Below are 16,421 nucleotides of genomic sequence, written 5' to 3'. Positions count from 1 at the left end.
TTTACTAACTTCAATTCAATACAGTGTTTGAACTTTTTAAGTTTCTGTTTGATTGCCATATTTTTAAGACAAACAAAAATAAAATACATGGATTTTTTTTTTTTTTTTACCATTTGACTATGTCTTTGAGGGGAAAACAACAACAACAACAAAAAGCAATGTCATGTAAATGCCTAAAATTCATACCTGTAAATATAACATTTCACAACTAAATTTCTATATTTCTTTATGGGAAGAAATGAAAGAAGCTGACACAAAAACATCACCTTGAAATCATCCTAACATCCCGTGTTGGTGAAGTTATGATTGTCCTCTTTAAGACAGCGTTGTCTTCATGTTTTTGAACAAAACCAATGGGTGTCCATAATTATGTGTGCCTACAATGTTCATCTTGCATGCAGCCTGTTGGTGTGGTCTTTTTTTCACTTGTTTTGTGCTGGACTGTATTCTGCCTTCCCGGTTTTTGGAGGAGCGCTCCATATCCTCCATAACAAGTGTGTCACATAGAGATCTGTGCTGTCTCTTGGCCTACATTCACTATTGCCATTTGTTACTGCCACAAACAGGTAACACAAAGGGACAAAGATATATAATATATAGGTTCCTCCAGAGTGGCCTGTTGATGTGTTTATTTGCCTGCGACCCATTTTAGCAGCAGAAGCAGGGGCAGAGGCTCCGCGGTGATTCCTCACATTTTCACCGTCTTCACCAAAAGAAATCCACGGCTAAACGAGTGAGTGGTAAACAGAAAAAGCCTGACTCAAAATCAGCGGTAGTCTAGGAGAAAGGTTAACATTATTTTTACTGATGGCTTTCATTTATACTGCTTTTAGTCTGCTTTTCTTTTTTGTTAAATTTTATAGCTACACTGAATTAAATCGACATTATACGCTATTTTAATTACAGCGCATTACTCCCACTTCATGTGCACTATTGATAAAAACTCCATACTCATTTCAAGTCTGCAACAGTTAGTGTGCTTTAAAGTGTACACAAATTAAATAAACGAATTGAAAAACAACCAAAAATTCATTGCTTGCTTGTCTGCTTTCCCAGTTCTTCCCATTTCTGAGCCTGCTTGTAGTGCTCAGCTGCAATCCCTGATGAAGATCTTCAAAATGAATCATGGACATATAGTTTTGTTGGGTTTTTTTAATAATAAAATTGGATCAGTAATTTTCTGAAACAGATGGGACTGTAGTTTTTTACTCAAACAGGAGTAAGCACCGGATATTTGGAAACTATTTTCATCCACAGATTAGTTAACATTTGGTATTTCTGGCAGCTTAACACTGCATGTACGCCTGAATTCATTGCTTTGTTTTTTTTGTGACCATTGTAGTGACGATAAAAGTGTGGCTTGTGTTTTATGACAATGAACGCCTATGGCTCAGAGGAACGCTGGACCCTCTTAACACACATGCAGTAGTTGAATTAAATTGTTGCTTTTTTTTCTCAACAGTAAAATAAATGTAAAATATCCCCAGACAATGATTTAAATACGGAGCATCACATTAATATCGTCTTTAAGCTTTGCCTGAAAACAGTCTCGTCATTATTGTCTGCGCTTAATGAGTCAGTATCTTGCAGTGAACACAGCTTTGATATTTAATTATATATTTTTATGTACAACTATTGCACACTGCTAACAACCTGACAGCATAAGGGTGTTATAACACCTTCATCCACTGTAGGCTTTATTCATGCCATCCATTATTTTATGCACCTGATGAGCCAGATTAGAAAATATGGTTTTCATTTCACTGATTCATGTTTATAATTTCTTGCCATGTGGATCTTTGCCTGTCAGGAAAGAGTTGCCGCTGCAGATTTCCAAATTGGATGGATACCATGCTGAGCTTGTGGATGCACGCTTGCCTTATGGAGGCAGCCAGGAGAGCCTTAACCACGCGAGAGTCTGCTCCTGCCATCTGCCGAACCGCTGTGTGACTGATGAGAAGGGCTGGTGCGTGTCCTGGATACTTTCTAATGAGCAGTGTGAGCTGATGCCGGCCTACACCTCATCAGACACCGGTCACTTGCAGGCTTTATCTCCAGTTGGGATGCACACGGTGAGCTTTGCATCTAGCACCAAACATGCACAGCAAATATTTCTGAGATTAATTTCTGATTATTACACTAATCAGTTATTCAAATATCCCCTAGGATGAAATGGTTACCTTAGAATAATGCAGATCTGTCTGCAGTTACTGCAGTAACCCTCTGGCTGAGCTTATTTTGTTGAGAAAAACACCCTTTAATCTGCAGATCACCCAGGAAGGCTACCATCCACCTGGGACCCCTCCCCGGAGGTGTGCCATTCCACTGCTGATTGCCTCTCTGTGTTTTAGCAGCAATGCACCATTCAAGTCTGCAGGCAACTTGACAAATGAGCAGCGACCTGAGCAGAGGGGATGCTTATACTGCACCACACATCCTGTCCCATCCACATCCTCGCGTCCCGCAGTGTTTCACCTTTCCCAGCCGATGCCCTTTCCTTATTGTAACGCTGTAAGTCACACATGTAGAGTACATGCTTAAATTCATGCTTGCTGATCCACGTACACACAAAGACGCTGCTTAAAGAGCGTGTAAGTGATCAGAAGCCTATGTATTTTCTATTCTTTCTTCTTCAGATATGCTAGGCTGCCCAAATTGATCGTGTCATTTTAAATCATTTGGCAGAAAATGATAAACTGGAACTGGAACGTAAGCACATAAAAATAAAACATTTTCCCCAAACTTTAAAATGTGCCGCTTTTCTTTCTTTATAATTTCCTTTTACATTATTTTATAGTCCCTTTCTTTTAGTTTTTTCCTTTAGTTTGACAAGAAAAGACATCTGAATTATAGCTGCAATGGTGGGAAAAACAGCAGCAGGCATTTCTGACAATTTATGTCATCTTCTAAATAAAATGAATATCCAATTACCTGCGATGTTAGGAGATGAATCTGTTGGAAGTGCGATTAGAAGCTTGTATAGCTTAACATAAAAAAGGGAGACCATCGTTGTTAAAAAGTTGGGGGGGAAAAAAAAAAGTCTACTTTTTCTAGCCAGACATCACTATTCACAGACTGAATTATGTTCTAAACCTCACTGTCTATGCTCATTTCTTTAATAACCGATACAGATAATTTTTTTATTGCTGTGTAAGGATTTCTGCTTTACAAAAATGGACTCTGCTGGTTTTAAATTGCAAGCAGTCCTCTGAAACTTGAGTAGTCTTCTCACCTACAGCCATGAATCTATTTAAGTTCTCAACCTCCAGTACACTGAAAGAGGTGTAAGCAAAAAAGCCATCAAGACAGCTTCATCAGTTGCAAATCTTTATTTACTCTCTGTGCACTTTTGTGAGCCGGCTAGGAGATAGATTTTTCTGCATGAAGTATTTAATAGCTACAGAAGCTTCATCAGTATGTAGTCTGCAACTGCATCCAAACGCTTTAAGACAGCATCCACCCACCGGTCCTCCTCAGAAACTGCACCTCGGAGCGAGTGAGGAGCAGAGTGTCTGACGCAGCATGCGATCATTCACCTTGACTGCATGAGCCGCTCGCTCGGACTTGCCTCGTCGCAGCTGTCCACACACACAGAGGCAGAGCACTCTGGCAGCCATGGTTTGAGTGGGACGTACTATCGATCCTGCTGAAATGATGGTTTCTAAAAGGGAGGCAGTAAGCATGTCTGCACGCCCCTCCTCCACTTTGGAGGGGCCCTGAGATATCACCGAGCTCAGCACATTGCACCATCACCGTATGGGGAAAATGGGATTTTCACAGGGAGACGAGCTGAGGGGAAGGTAATTCAAGTCGCCACGCTATGCTCCTCACCAAGGATGTAAAATGAGCCATGTTACCTTCAGACGCCTCACAGAGTGGACAAACAAGGTCATTTTAAAAAGTCCTATTAATTCCAGGCCTTGACATATGCACAAGTTCTGAAGTTAACAAGGAAGTGAAGAAAAGGAAGATGGTTAATTAGCACTTTCATCCACGCAGCTTTTAGCGTGCAATCAGGATGAGCGCCACTGTGTGAATTATTATTCTGAATAAGGTGTAACTGAAGTGGAGTTTTGTGCAGACTGTGCGATGCTCTAAACCTCATCCAGAAAGTGAGTATTCAGAGGATCCACTAGATGGCAACACTGTCCTTGTGTTTCCAAACATTTACTCATATCTGGCGCATATGTTTGCTCTGACTTTCACATTATTAGGAAATTCTGAGCAGGCTGTTATAGCAGGTCCCCTTCCACTCCTTTAATAGGTGGCACGCACTGTAAAGGAGCTTTTCAGAGATGTGAAGCTACTGCATCGGTTGCGTAGCAGATGACGGTTGTATGCAGGGCATACATGTCATGTTTGGTACAAATCAGTCATCAGTCGACACGCACGACTTTCCTTGGGGGGGTCAGTGTGTCAGTGAGTTGAGTATGATTTGCGACCTACTGAGCGACACTGACTGATGGCTCTGAGGACCGCAGCTTACCTCAAAATCATTAGCTCCTTTTTAAAGCTGTCCAAGTGAAAGACTGAACAGCCTGAAGGTCAAGGTGAAGAAGAAAATGCATCAGTATCGTCATGACGGTCATATAGTGTCTGTGCGTACTTACTAACTGCATTAATCGCCATCGCTGTTAGATATGCATGCATAAGGTCAAAATATTACATCATAATTAAGTCCAACGATACACAAGTGAACACAAAAGCAGAAATATCCTATTATTCGTGTTTGGTGTGGCCATTATAAAGAAGTATTTAGACTGAATATAAAACCTCCAGCACATACATGTGAAAAATATGCCTTTCTTTTTCTGAAAAGTCTGTAAAAGCAAATATAAACTCTGAATTAACAATAAAGGACTTGTCTACCCTCCTTTTTTTCACTCTCTGTTTCTGTCTCCTCTTTATGTCGTTAATGCTGCTGGTCTCTTTTTCCAACCTGGAACTCATAGCATGCCAGCCCAGGCACTGTATAACCACACAGATAACAATGTGGATAATAACATAAAATGAAAAGAAAAGAAAAGAAAAGAAAAGACTAAGAAGACGAGCCTATAGAGAGTCTACAGCGCTCCTCTACAGCGTTCATTCATTCATTCATTCAGACCGTGATTCTGCTTAATAAAACTCCGGAACAGGACAAGTAAAAACAACAACAGCAAAAAAACAATAAAAGTGAATAAACAGTTGATGTGTGGGGTCCTACTTGACTTTTTTAACACTGAGCCTTCTGAAGGGTGAACTGTGCTGAAGTTAGCTTTATAATGGAACATTTCAGTAGGTTTTCCATTTACAGCAATGTGTACATTTTGTTTTTATGTCCATGATGAGGTGTATGATTGTTTAGTATCTACATATAGACTCACTGCCACTTTGTTAGGTACTTTGTTACTAGTACTGGATTGTTCTTTACACCTGGTTTATGCTTCAGCAGGAAATCTACCTCATTAACTTCCACGCAATGTAACTTGCACTTCACGAGAAATGTAACTACGCGTTGGGTCGCAGGTTATGTTGTAGACTCTATAAAGATTCCCTGCAGAAGTCTATATCAGGCCTTAAATCATCCTGCTAGAGATTTAACAAGATGCTGGAAACATCCTTCTGAGGCTTTGGTCCATATTCACATGACAGCATCACACAGTTGCAGCAGATTTGTCAGCTGCAGATCCATGATGTAAATCTCGCATTACAGCACATCCCAAAGGTGCCGTATTGGACTGAGATCTGGTGACTGTGGAGGCCATCTGAGTGCAGTAAACTATTTGTCAAGTTCAAGAAACCAGTTTGAGATGAGCATTGTCACATGGTAGGTTATCTTTGCTGGAAGCAGCCATCAGAAGATGGGCACACTTTGGTCATAAAGGGAAGAACGTGGTCAGCAGTAATGCTCAGGTAGGCTGTGCTATTTAAATGATGCTCAGCTGTGCCAAGAAAACATCTCCCACACTTTCACACCAGCACCAGCAGCCTGAACCTTTGATACAAGGTAAGATGAATCCACATGATCACAATCATCTGTTGTCTACTTTTGGGAAACCTGGGTAAATTGTTGCTTCAGTTTCCTGTTCTCAGCTGACAGGATCTGCACCCGGTGTGGTCTTCTACTGCTGTAGCCCATCTGCTTTAAGGTCTGATGTGTTGTGTAAGATGCACTTCTGCACACCTTGGTTGTAATGAGTGGTTATACGATTTATTTTTGCCTTCCTATCATCTCAAACCAGTCTGACTATTCTACTCAACAAATATAGCTGCAAAGCTGGTGATGAGTGTAAATGCATTTGATAAATACTTTTATATTTGTACACATCTTTGACCACATACACAAAAATTTTAAATGTAATTTAACCCATGATACTGAACTGTAGGACCTTTTTAAAAAAAAAACAAAAAAAACCATATATCTTCGAATTTATCTTATAAAAAATACACCTTTCACTACCTTAAGACGCCAGAAATAGCGAAAAATGTGTTTTAAAAACAAATTAGGTTAGCATAATAAAACATTTCTCTAGAAAGTGTTCATATCAGCAGTGAAATGTATTAAAATCTGATCTTGTAATTGGGTTTACATCTTCACTTCGGATTAAATATCGGCACCGCATATTATTTTACATTTTTCGTGAATACATTTATGGCCTAAAGAAAATCAGCATAAACTGCATTACCAACACGAAGCCATCTTTGCTGTAGCTGCAGCCGCTCTGTGGGGAGGTCCTAATCTGGTCTAGCAGCTGGGAGCGTTTGACCACGTGACGCGAGAGCTGTTAGAGAGCAGCCATCACCATTTCACCTAATTCATGCCCAGCCTGGGAAAAAAGGTGAGAGCACAAGGAAGAGGAAAACTACGATGGAGTAGCTGAAGCCACTGAAACCGTGCCCGGTCTCATCCACCCTGCTGCCGCCTCACAACTTAACAAGGTGTGTTTGCTGTGTGCTTTTCCTCTTGTGTGTTTTTGTGCTTACTGTGTCGAAACGTTTGTTTCGCTTCTAGTGTTCCTCTTTACATCACATTTAAATATCTGATATAAAAAGAAAAAACAACAACGCCTGCAAAGCTTCCCCCCTCCCTCCCCAGTTTAGACATAGTAACCACTAAATTGTGTCGCTGTCTTCGTCCCCCCTCCTCTCCTTTATTAACATTAGCCATATTGTGTAGCTGCTTCAGCTAACGCCGACGGTTTTTGCTGTGTGTCGGATAACAAATGTTTCGCAGGCGGTCGAGTTTCGGGTAAACAAAGAAAAAAAAAAAACGAAGCTAAAGAAAGACCAGGGGTAAGAAACGGTTGACTCACGCGCTTCTTCTTCTGTTTGTAGTTGCGCGTGGACGGTTCCACGAGCTCGGACCACACGGTCGCCAGGTCCATTTAAAACTATTAAGCCCAGGCTGCTTCTACGGTAGCTAGCATGGCAAAACTCGGAGGAATAAGTGTTCAGAAGGCCTACATACGCTCATTCACAGTCTGCTGCTTCAGCTGCCAGCACGCTTTACTTTCACACAGTAAGTTTAGTTTTTATTCAGGCTGTTGTAGATGCGTGTTGGTACCAGTTTAGTCAAGGCCTGTAGGTAGTGGCACTATTGTTATACCTGTCTTCTCTTATGCCAATAGGCTTAGTCTGTCCTCAGTTTCAGAACGTGTGTGCTGTCTATTTAAAGCTGTTTAGTTAGACATAAACCAGTCAACAAAACCTGGATATTCTAACTTGAAAGGTGATCTTCATATGCCCGTGTAAGGTTGCATTAGTTATAGCGTTGTGCTAAATCGTGGTGATGACAAACTACAAAAAGTTAAAACACAGAACAAAGCAGACCATATTAAATTCTTGAGTGCACTCCTGTGTGACACACTGTCTTTATTAAAGCTTAACTGTATGTATTCAGCAAATCAGAAAAACAGGCTGTGGTTTAAGTTCAGGTGGGCCTGGTCCAAATTGAGCCTTACAATAGAAACAAGCATCTTGATGCATGTTCAATGATGTCCAGATGAACAGAATCAACTTTCCTGGATAGAAACAAGTGTTTCCTTGGCTCAGCAAATCCGGCGAGGCCTTTCCTTCTGCATTTTAATCAGCTTCAAACCAATTGGGGGGCCCAGGAACCCTAAACAAACCCAGGCTAGAATCCCAGCCCAAATACACCCCTCCACAAGCCATCTTTTATACTCCCTGTGGGTATGTTTGTTTTGAAGTCCAAATGAAATCAGGGACGACTCCTTATTGTTCTTGCATTTTTGATTTGCCTCCTAATGTTGCATGCGTTGTAAGGTGGCCCTGTGTGGTGGAAATGAGGGGGGGGGGATGGTAAACTCCTGGCACAGAGAGTGTGCAAATTAACATGTTTCACTCTCCATGAATGCTGGACAGCCATCGAAAAAGAGATTGTTTACATTCAGATGCTTGCCACCCGCTGCTTGCTTTTTCTTCCCTCCTTGTTTTCCAATCACTAAAGAGACATGACCCATTTAAATGGTTGTTTACTTGCATTAGAAGAAAGGCCAAAGCACTGCTCAATGAACTCTTGTCTACAATTCAATTAGAGTGGCCTTCCCTGCAGCACAATTTTCCACATTACACAATGCTCTCTACAGCCTTGCTGCAACATAGGCAGAAACGGGAAGCCCAGAAAGCTGCAGCAGTGACACCTGGGCCCACAAAAGTCACATATGTGTTTGGGATATTATTTCCAAACGTATCTTGCTACTGATTGCTTCTGGGCTTATTAAGGGAAAAAATGCTTCATGCTGTAAAAAAAACAGCATGAAAATTAAATTTGAAGACAAATTCTTCATTTTTCTTCAACAGTTATGAGAAGGTAGTCCATCAGGCTTTTATTGTCCAGTTTCTCTACTGAAACTATTTCTGCCTCAAAAGAGCTCCTGTCCAGCTGTGCTTCTCTAAAACTTGTTTTTTAAACCAGACATTTTATTACAGCTTTTCCTGTTGCCCTCTGACTAGACAGCCATATAATAGGAAATGGCTGGAGTTTTTCCTGTCTTTTTTCCCCCTATTTTTGGAGGTTGTGGGAATATTTCACTTTCACATTTGATGAGTAATATTATCCTGTGGAGAATGCTGCTTTTTATGCTCTTTTAACATTTCTAAGGACAGCACTATTAGAAGATTTAATCACATTTGTAATGCCGCAGAACAAAAACTTCTGTTGATTTTATTACGTACATTTTGTTGCACTCAGGTTTGGCCTATCAGCCACTTGATAAATGGTCGAAATTGGCAGCGTCAAGTTTTCGTGAGTTCTCAGATGCACTTGGCTTTTTCAAGAAACGTTGGTGAAGTAATGCATGAAACTGAGGACAGCTAATCAAATAAGACTTGAATGTTTTTCATGTTGTTTGTGCGACTTAATCCCAAATTAAATTACTTAGCCAAAAGGAGAACACAATAACATGGGTGTTTACCACTTACACATGCAGACCTATGTACACTGCATGGATCTGGAGCTATATTTTATCCAGACGTTTACATTTTGTGAAAATATGTACATGTTTTGTAGGTCTGCACAACCACATCGAGCCACAAAAATTAAGCATGTTTTTTTTGCGGGGGGAGGATCGTCGGATTATGTGGTTGTTTTTCTACATTTATAATAACTGAATTCAGTTAAGCAAAAATTCAAAGCTGATTATCACAGGTTATCTGCTGCAGTGTAATGAACATTGACTTCTGGGTAAAATAAAACTGAAGCATACATTTGTGCTCATATCAAAAAGAGTTTTAAGCAGATATATTCCTAATGGTATAAAGTGATAATACCAATAGGATAAATTTCCTGTCATGGATTTTATGGGATACTGTCATCTCACCCAAACCTATATAGCCATTTGTTTTATAAGACCCTGAATATGGCATCTATAATCTGTCAGTTATTAAATGTTGAGCTGTAGCTGTCCAAACTGCCACTTTAACTAGGTCAGCCTATTCTCTGTGACGAGTCCAATCCATTATACAAAATCGTTTCAATCTAGCAAATACACTGTTGACTAAGTGATGAGAACTCGTTGGTCTTGTCTTTCTTGGTTGGCTCAGCATAATAACTGAAACTGTTGAACTGGTTTAAATAGGGGGGGAACTCTGCCTTGGTCTCACTGTATGAAAGCTGAAGAGTTTTAAGTTAAAGATATATGAATGGCAGTGATCCTAAATGTCTTTTGTTAAGGTTGTAGAAATGTGGCTGTGGTCAACAGATGCCTGCTTTCTGTTGTATAATGATGTTATCATGTACTTGGTTTTACATCTTGGGTCATAGGACAGTGACTTCTTTATGTTAAATGCACTCAGTCATGAGAGCAAAGTCACTCTTGAGGATACATAAGACTTACTGTTTTCCTTCTATGGATCCTGATGATGTTTTGTTTTATCTAATGTTGCCATTGTGTTAAACAGATTAGTTTGTGAACTTTGTTCTGCTTTCATCTCCTCTGACCTCATCAGGTTGGCTTCCAGCTCGTCATCTGGCCTTGGCTGTCTGCATCTAACAAAGCAAAAGGACAAACCTGCTTCTTAGGTGACAGCAGGACACTGGAATAGAGGGTCTGTGGCTGATTACTCCCCCCATTAGTCTTTGAGGAAGCGGGGGGAGGAAGAGGAGGAAGAACGAACTGCTATATCTACCTGTAGCATGGGGCAGAAAGTCCCAGGTGGCATTAAAACCATCGATATGCGGGATCCAGCATTCAGCCCCCTGAAGTTGGAGCTACAGGCCCTGAATCACACCAAGCCATCACGACTGGATCTGCTGCTGGACATGCCACCCGCGAGCCTGGACATCCAGGTCCAACACTCATGGAACAATGATGACCGCTCCCTCAATGTCTTCGTCAAAGATGACAACAAGCTGGTGTTCCACAGGCACCCTGTTGCGCAGAGCACGGACGCCATCCGGGGCCGTGTTGGCTACACAAGGGGACTGCATGTGTGGGAGATAAGCTGGGCCATGCGCCAAAGGGGTACACACGCTGTGGTCGGAGTGGCTACAAGTGACGCACCTCTACACTCAGTGGGCTACACAGCTTTGGTAGGAAGTAATGCTGAATCCTGGGGCTGGGACCTGTGCAGGAGTAAACTCTACCACGATGGCAAAAATCACCCAGCAAAACCCTACCCGGCCTTCCTTGAACCAGACGACACCTTCATAATACCAGACTCTCTCTTAGTAGTCTTGGACATGGATGAGGGGACTCTTGGTTATATAGTAGATGGACATTATTTAGGGGTGGCATTCAGAGGACTTAAAGGCAGGAAGCTGTACCCTGTGGTGAGTGCTGTGTGGGGACACTGTGAAATACGAATCCGGTACATAAATGGACTTGATCGTAAGTATGAATTTTAAATTAAATATTACTCCCGTTCAGATTGTCTGTCATGTTCAGCTGTGTCATTGTGATCTCTTGTTTACTGAGCTCACCTAACCAGTGGGAGGATTTATTGATGCAATAAAAAAGAGGTTTAACAGTTAGGGCTTGTCCCAGTGTCTTAACAGGCCATGTTACCAAAGAGTAGCACTACTGTATTTGTGTCGCTGCCTTACTGCCTGTTATGTAAAGCAGTACATGTCATCATTGCACAGTATGTTATCTTGCTGTTCAGTCCAGATTACTTAGAAATGTGTGTGTGTATATATAGATGCCTCTCTGGCTTGATTTGCCTGATATCAGACATAAAATGGAAGTTAAATCACTATTAAAGTCTGACATTGCCTCCAGTCTGGCAGCAATAGGAAATCTCTCATTTTTGGTAAACAATTTTGGATCACTCTAAAGTTCTTAAGTATAAATATAATATATTTATATATAAGTATGTGGTGTCTCTCTCTGTCTTTGTGTCTACTTCAGAAGAGGCACTAGCGCAGGTTGTCTTCAAATCACAGGGCTGATGTTTCAATCCCTGGTCCCTTTGTAGAAATACAGAATCATCCTTAGACAAGCCACCAATGTCAAGCTGCTCAAAGTATCAGGCCCTGCATGTCAGCTTCTCGACCATTAGTGTGATTGAAAAGTAGTTACCGGAACTCAGCTATCACTAAAAAGGTGTGGTATATGCTTAGTTCATTCATTTATTGAGTCTTTTGTTTGCTCAAAAGAAGGAGAAAGATTTGTAAACACAAAGTGCAAACAAAAGCAATCAAAGGTAACATTAAAAAAAAACCAAAGCAAAATTTTACATAATCTCACATAATTTGTGATAAAGGACTTCATTTACAATTAACTGTCATTAAATTGATCAGAACATTTCTGTGAGGACTTGTGAGACAACAAATAAAAAGTTTCAAAAGTTCACTTTAAGCAGTTCTTTGTTTCAAATGAACTTTGACCTAAATTAATTTTGTGACAAGTAAACTACATTTTGCACTCTTCATGACCAGATTTTAAAGAGATGGGCAAATATCATAAGCTCCATGTTGCATTGTAAGAGGAAATCTGTTTTATGTTAAAATTGCAGGTTTCTCAGGTTAATAGAGTGCATATCAAACTCCTGTCAAGTCCCAGAGCTCTCCATCAAGTTAACATCTGTCTGAGGTTGCCTTTGTCTTACTTTCAGTTTTTAATCCTCCCTCTTTGCCAGCTCAGAATGGGGATTTTTTTTTTTTCTTCAATGTTTTTGGTTTGGTACATTTTCTGTAGGTATTCTAGTTGTTCCACTGTCTGCCATTTCACCTACATGGGGAAACCTACTAATGGGTATCGGGGAAAATGACAATGCTGTTGTCTTCATGTTTTGGTTGTTCTGTCGGCTTCATTTTCTTGGTAAAGGTACCCCATGTTAGGCTTTGCAGATGTAGTCATTTTTCTAATCCACATTTCTCAATGATGGATTAATGGTTATGCCTGAATGAGCGAATGGTATCATATTTGACAAAATCAGTTGATCTTATGTATCCCATGTCTGAGGTGTTGTCTTGAGATTACCTCAGACAGCTGTGCTGAACTAGTGCATGAACAGACATGCTGTAAACTTCCCTTTCTTGTCATTGCCTGTACTTGGGCTTGCTTTTAATCAGAACCAGGTGATCCTTTATGTAAGTGTACAAAAAGCAACATGCTAGTTGTCCCATCAGACAAATAATGAGAAATGACTCCAGTTGGATTAATCCCAGTTATTCCTTGGCTCATGAGGTTTCAGTGAGGAAAGATGGTGCTTATTGAAACATGTTGTACTACCCGGATGTCCCAAGTGTTCTGTGCTCATTAGATTTTTATGTTGAGCTCAGATCTCTTGACCTAGTTTTAGCCTGAATAAAAGAAACGGTCATATACATAAAAGCCTGTTTGAAGTTTTTTTTTTTTTTTTTTAACTGTTGGATTTGGAGCAGGGAGATCTCTAATCTTAGGTAGTGTTGTTAAACGCACTTGGTATCATTATATGTAGTGAATCTTGTGACTTGATCCAATATGCAGAGCTGCCACAGCAGCTGAAGTCCACACTTTTTGTTGTCTCAAACAAGTCCAAACCTGGAGAAAATACATATACTAGAGTTGCAAAGTTAACGTCTGTTCCGCACACACACATTTTGTGTTCTACATTTTAAAATATGACGAAAACTGTAGCGTACCAGTATTTGGCACTGATGACTTTTGTCTTTTAAATAAACTGAGACGGCGTATATGTTGTTGCTCACGAAGTGAAATGTAGGTGGTAAAGTTAAATAACCTAGAATCTACAAACGCCTTAGGTTGCATGTCTCTAGTCAGCAACAGTGTTGAGCAGATGTTGGTGAATGTAATTTTGGATTTTGAGGAAACATTGGTCCATCTACTGTTTGGAGTTGGCGACCTACTGTCTGGTTTACTTCTCAGAGCTTCCTTTGTCAGAGTCTTTGCTAGAATTTTTTTTAAAGTGAAAGAAATGTCACAGTTGTTTGTTTTTTGTTTTTTTTGGTTTCTGACACTGATGCATTTATGTGCTTTGTGCAGTAGCAGTAACTGAATTATCTGCGGATTAGTCAGGATTTGGTGGTAAATGGTGATCTGTGCACTTTTGGATAGCCACCAGCATTGCTTTTTCAGATGGCAACTTCATACAGTGGATTGTAATGAGCACCTCTTCCTCTGGTTGAAAGCTGTACTTTGAGTTCCATCCTGTGGGGCGAGGGCATGGGCAGGCAGGCTGGGGCTGTCCGCACATCCAAGACCCGACACAGTGCCCATCATGTTTGAGGGTTTTCTCTTTGTATCAGAAACTTCATTCTCCTGCTGCTACTTCCATTACTCTTAAAAAAACAAACAAATAAACAAAAAAAAAAACTGCGCCTGTATTACCAAATGACTCTTATGAGACGGGCATGGTTGTGCATTGGTCATATGCAGTTTTGCATGCACTTATATATTGTAGCTGCTTACTGTTGTCACAGGGCAGTTTCATAAATGTGTAACAGCTTGTCTGTGGGCTACTCCTGTTTGCATCAGGCTTGTTGACAGATTCTTGACTTCTGCCTGCAGAAGTGGAATTGAGCTAGCCCTACAAAGCCAAATATGTGATCAATAGATTTTTTTGATTTATTTTAAGGAATATTTTAGATGCATTACAGTGTACCCTACTATTTAGCTAGTGTAAGCTGTCATATAAACATGGGCTGAACTGCATTTTCAGTGTTCTTTTGTCCACAGGGCATGTGTGGATCCCAGATGTGTTAATACTGTGTTAGAAATCATCCGTTTTATTTCAGAGTGCACGTTTTAATGGTGTGAAGTGCCTTTGAATATCTCAAGCCTAAAAAATGTAAAAGCTCAAATGTGGAACATCATAATGACTGATGTATGGAGACATAATTAGTTTTTTGAGGGGGCAGGGGAGAGCTCAACATTTGGCTACAGTCCACTGAACCTGCTGCCTTCTCTAGAGCAGCAGCCTACGGTTAAAACAATGTTATTGGACATGACACGTTATGCACACTGCCTTTTTGCTCGACGTATACATGCTCCTGAAATGAGATTCTGTCTCTGCAAATGCATAACTTTAACTTTATCACCCTCTTTCTCTCCCCCAGCTGAACCGCTCTCTCTGATGGACCTGTGTAGGCGTTCAGTGAGGGTGGCATTAGGAAGAGAGCGTCTGAGTGAAATCCATAGACTACCCCTGCCAGCCTCTCTCAAGAACTACCTGCTCTACCAATGACGCCGCCGACAGTCACAACACTCTGAGCACACCCTCATTTCTTTATGTTTCTCTGGGATCATTCTCGGGTTAAACCTGTTTGACAGCATTGCTCAAGCCTCCAGGACTGAATCAGCCTCGTGATTCTATGAGTACGCTTCCATGTCAGTGGCTGGACTCCTTTTCAGTTTCTTATCCTGTTTTTAATGACTCTTTCTCAAATGTATTATCTAACTTTATCAAATCAGGAATCACTGAGCACTATGCACACGCTGATCCAGTCGATGCCCTGGCAGTCACCAGTTTGTAGGTTGCTGTGGTCAAGGTAGTTAAGTGGTCAGTACCTCTGCTGTGACCTCCAGACTTTCTGATTTATGCATTAATGGCTTGCAGGCTCAGAAATGTGATACGCTGTAGTGCTAAAACTCCTAATGATGAATTGGCTCAGCAATGCATTGCCCATATCTGACCACAAGGTGGCAGCACATATCAATCTGTACAACCACTTAAATTGAGCATTATAACAGAATTGTTTTTAGAAATCAGAAGGTTTTAAAAGTGGTAGTGGATTTGAAAAAGGAAAAAAAAAGTGCTCCAAACACAACACAGAAAAGAATTGCTTACCACTCCATAGAGAGCGTCCGTAGTGCAGTGCGGTGAATGCACTGTGAGGCCCCTGAGCTGCTCTGACCTCTCACTGTGCTATCAGGTTTCTGTGATCTAAAAGGGCCGCATCACTAGCCATCAGGCATCCGACAGGAATGCGATCAGCAGTAATTTTAACAGAAATATAATGTCACTGTGATTATTTGTAGCATGCATCTGCAGGAATTATTTTCTCAATAGAGTCACGTCCTTTTATCATTTATCACTCCTGCTTTCTTGTAGTGCAGTAGTTTTCAACCACATGCTGTTGAGGCCCAAGAGTTTGTTTTTTTTTATTTTATTTTTTTTTGGTTTGGTTTGTTAAATCGGTCTATCCATCAGATGACTTCATTGGTTTGCACAAATTAAGCCAGGTAATGGGGAAAACAAATGAAATAGCTACTTTAGTGTAACAGCTGACTGACTCTTGGGTCCCACTGGCTCATAGCTGAGAACCATTGATGTAGTGTTTGTTTATTACATTAAAAAAGGGGGGCAAGGGGAGTTTGAGGGTAACGGGCTATGTAGATGCCTGAATCGACAAGCTAAAGTTTTAAGGCACTGTACTGAGATAAAAATGACAATCTTCAACGTGCTGCACAAATGTAATAAAAGGTCAAATTGCCAACGCAAATATCATAGACCTGTTGTCGCTAGTATTTTTAAAT

At 40.7% G+C, this 16,421-nt stretch overlaps 1 protein-coding gene and 2 long non-coding RNA genes across 4 annotated transcripts in view; 2 read left to right on the top strand and 1 right to left on the bottom strand.

The window, feature by feature from the left end:
- LOC102080337 (uncharacterized) overlaps positions 1-2,762 on the top strand; it is an 18,051-nt gene extending 15,289 nt beyond the window's left edge. The window contains exons 2-4 of one of the 2 annotated variants that reach the window (XR_001224351.3): positions 1,811-2,072; positions 2,269-2,511; positions 2,637-2,762. This is a non-coding gene — a long non-coding RNA (uncharacterized LOC102080337). Of the gene's footprint in view, positions 1-1,810; positions 2,073-2,268 lie in introns of both variants that reach the window. The other variant, XR_003215553.1, reaches the window with a different exon arrangement.
- Positions 2,333-6,785, bottom strand: LOC112843300 (uncharacterized). Its single transcript, XR_003215554.1, has 2 exons — positions 6,669-6,785; positions 2,333-2,509 (listed from the first exon to the last, which is right to left on the bottom strand). It is a non-coding gene; the product is annotated as an uncharacterized LOC112843300 (long non-coding RNA).
- On the top strand, positions 6,752-16,421 carry spsb1 (splA/ryanodine receptor domain and SOCS box containing 1). The gene is made up of 3 exons (XM_003444812.5): positions 6,752-6,921; positions 10,450-11,330; positions 15,002-16,421. The coding sequence occupies exons 2-3, from the start codon at positions 10,637-10,639 to the stop codon at positions 15,127-15,129; spliced, it is 822 nt and encodes a 273-aa protein (XP_003444860.1). The 5' UTR covers positions 6,752-6,921; positions 10,450-10,636; the 3' UTR covers positions 15,130-16,421.

The sequence above is a fragment of the Oreochromis niloticus genome, linkage group LG20 (genome assembly GCF_001858045.2).
Source record: "Oreochromis niloticus isolate F11D_XX linkage group LG20, O_niloticus_UMD_NMBU, whole genome shotgun sequence".
NCBI lineage: Eukaryota > Metazoa > Chordata > Actinopteri > Cichliformes > Cichlidae > Oreochromis > Oreochromis niloticus.
This window is presented reverse-complemented; position numbering and strand designations above follow the sequence as displayed.

Bases quoted from the DNA above. Each gene is read 5' to 3' on its own strand.
- spsb1 (XM_003444812.5), top strand. From the start codon at position 10,637: ATGGGGCAGAAAGTCCCAGGTGGCATTAAAACCATCGATATGCGGGAT. The intron at 11,331-15,001 runs GTAAGTATGAAT...TCTCTCCCCCAG, and splicing joins GTACATAAATGGACTTGATC to CTGAACCGCTCTCTCTGATG.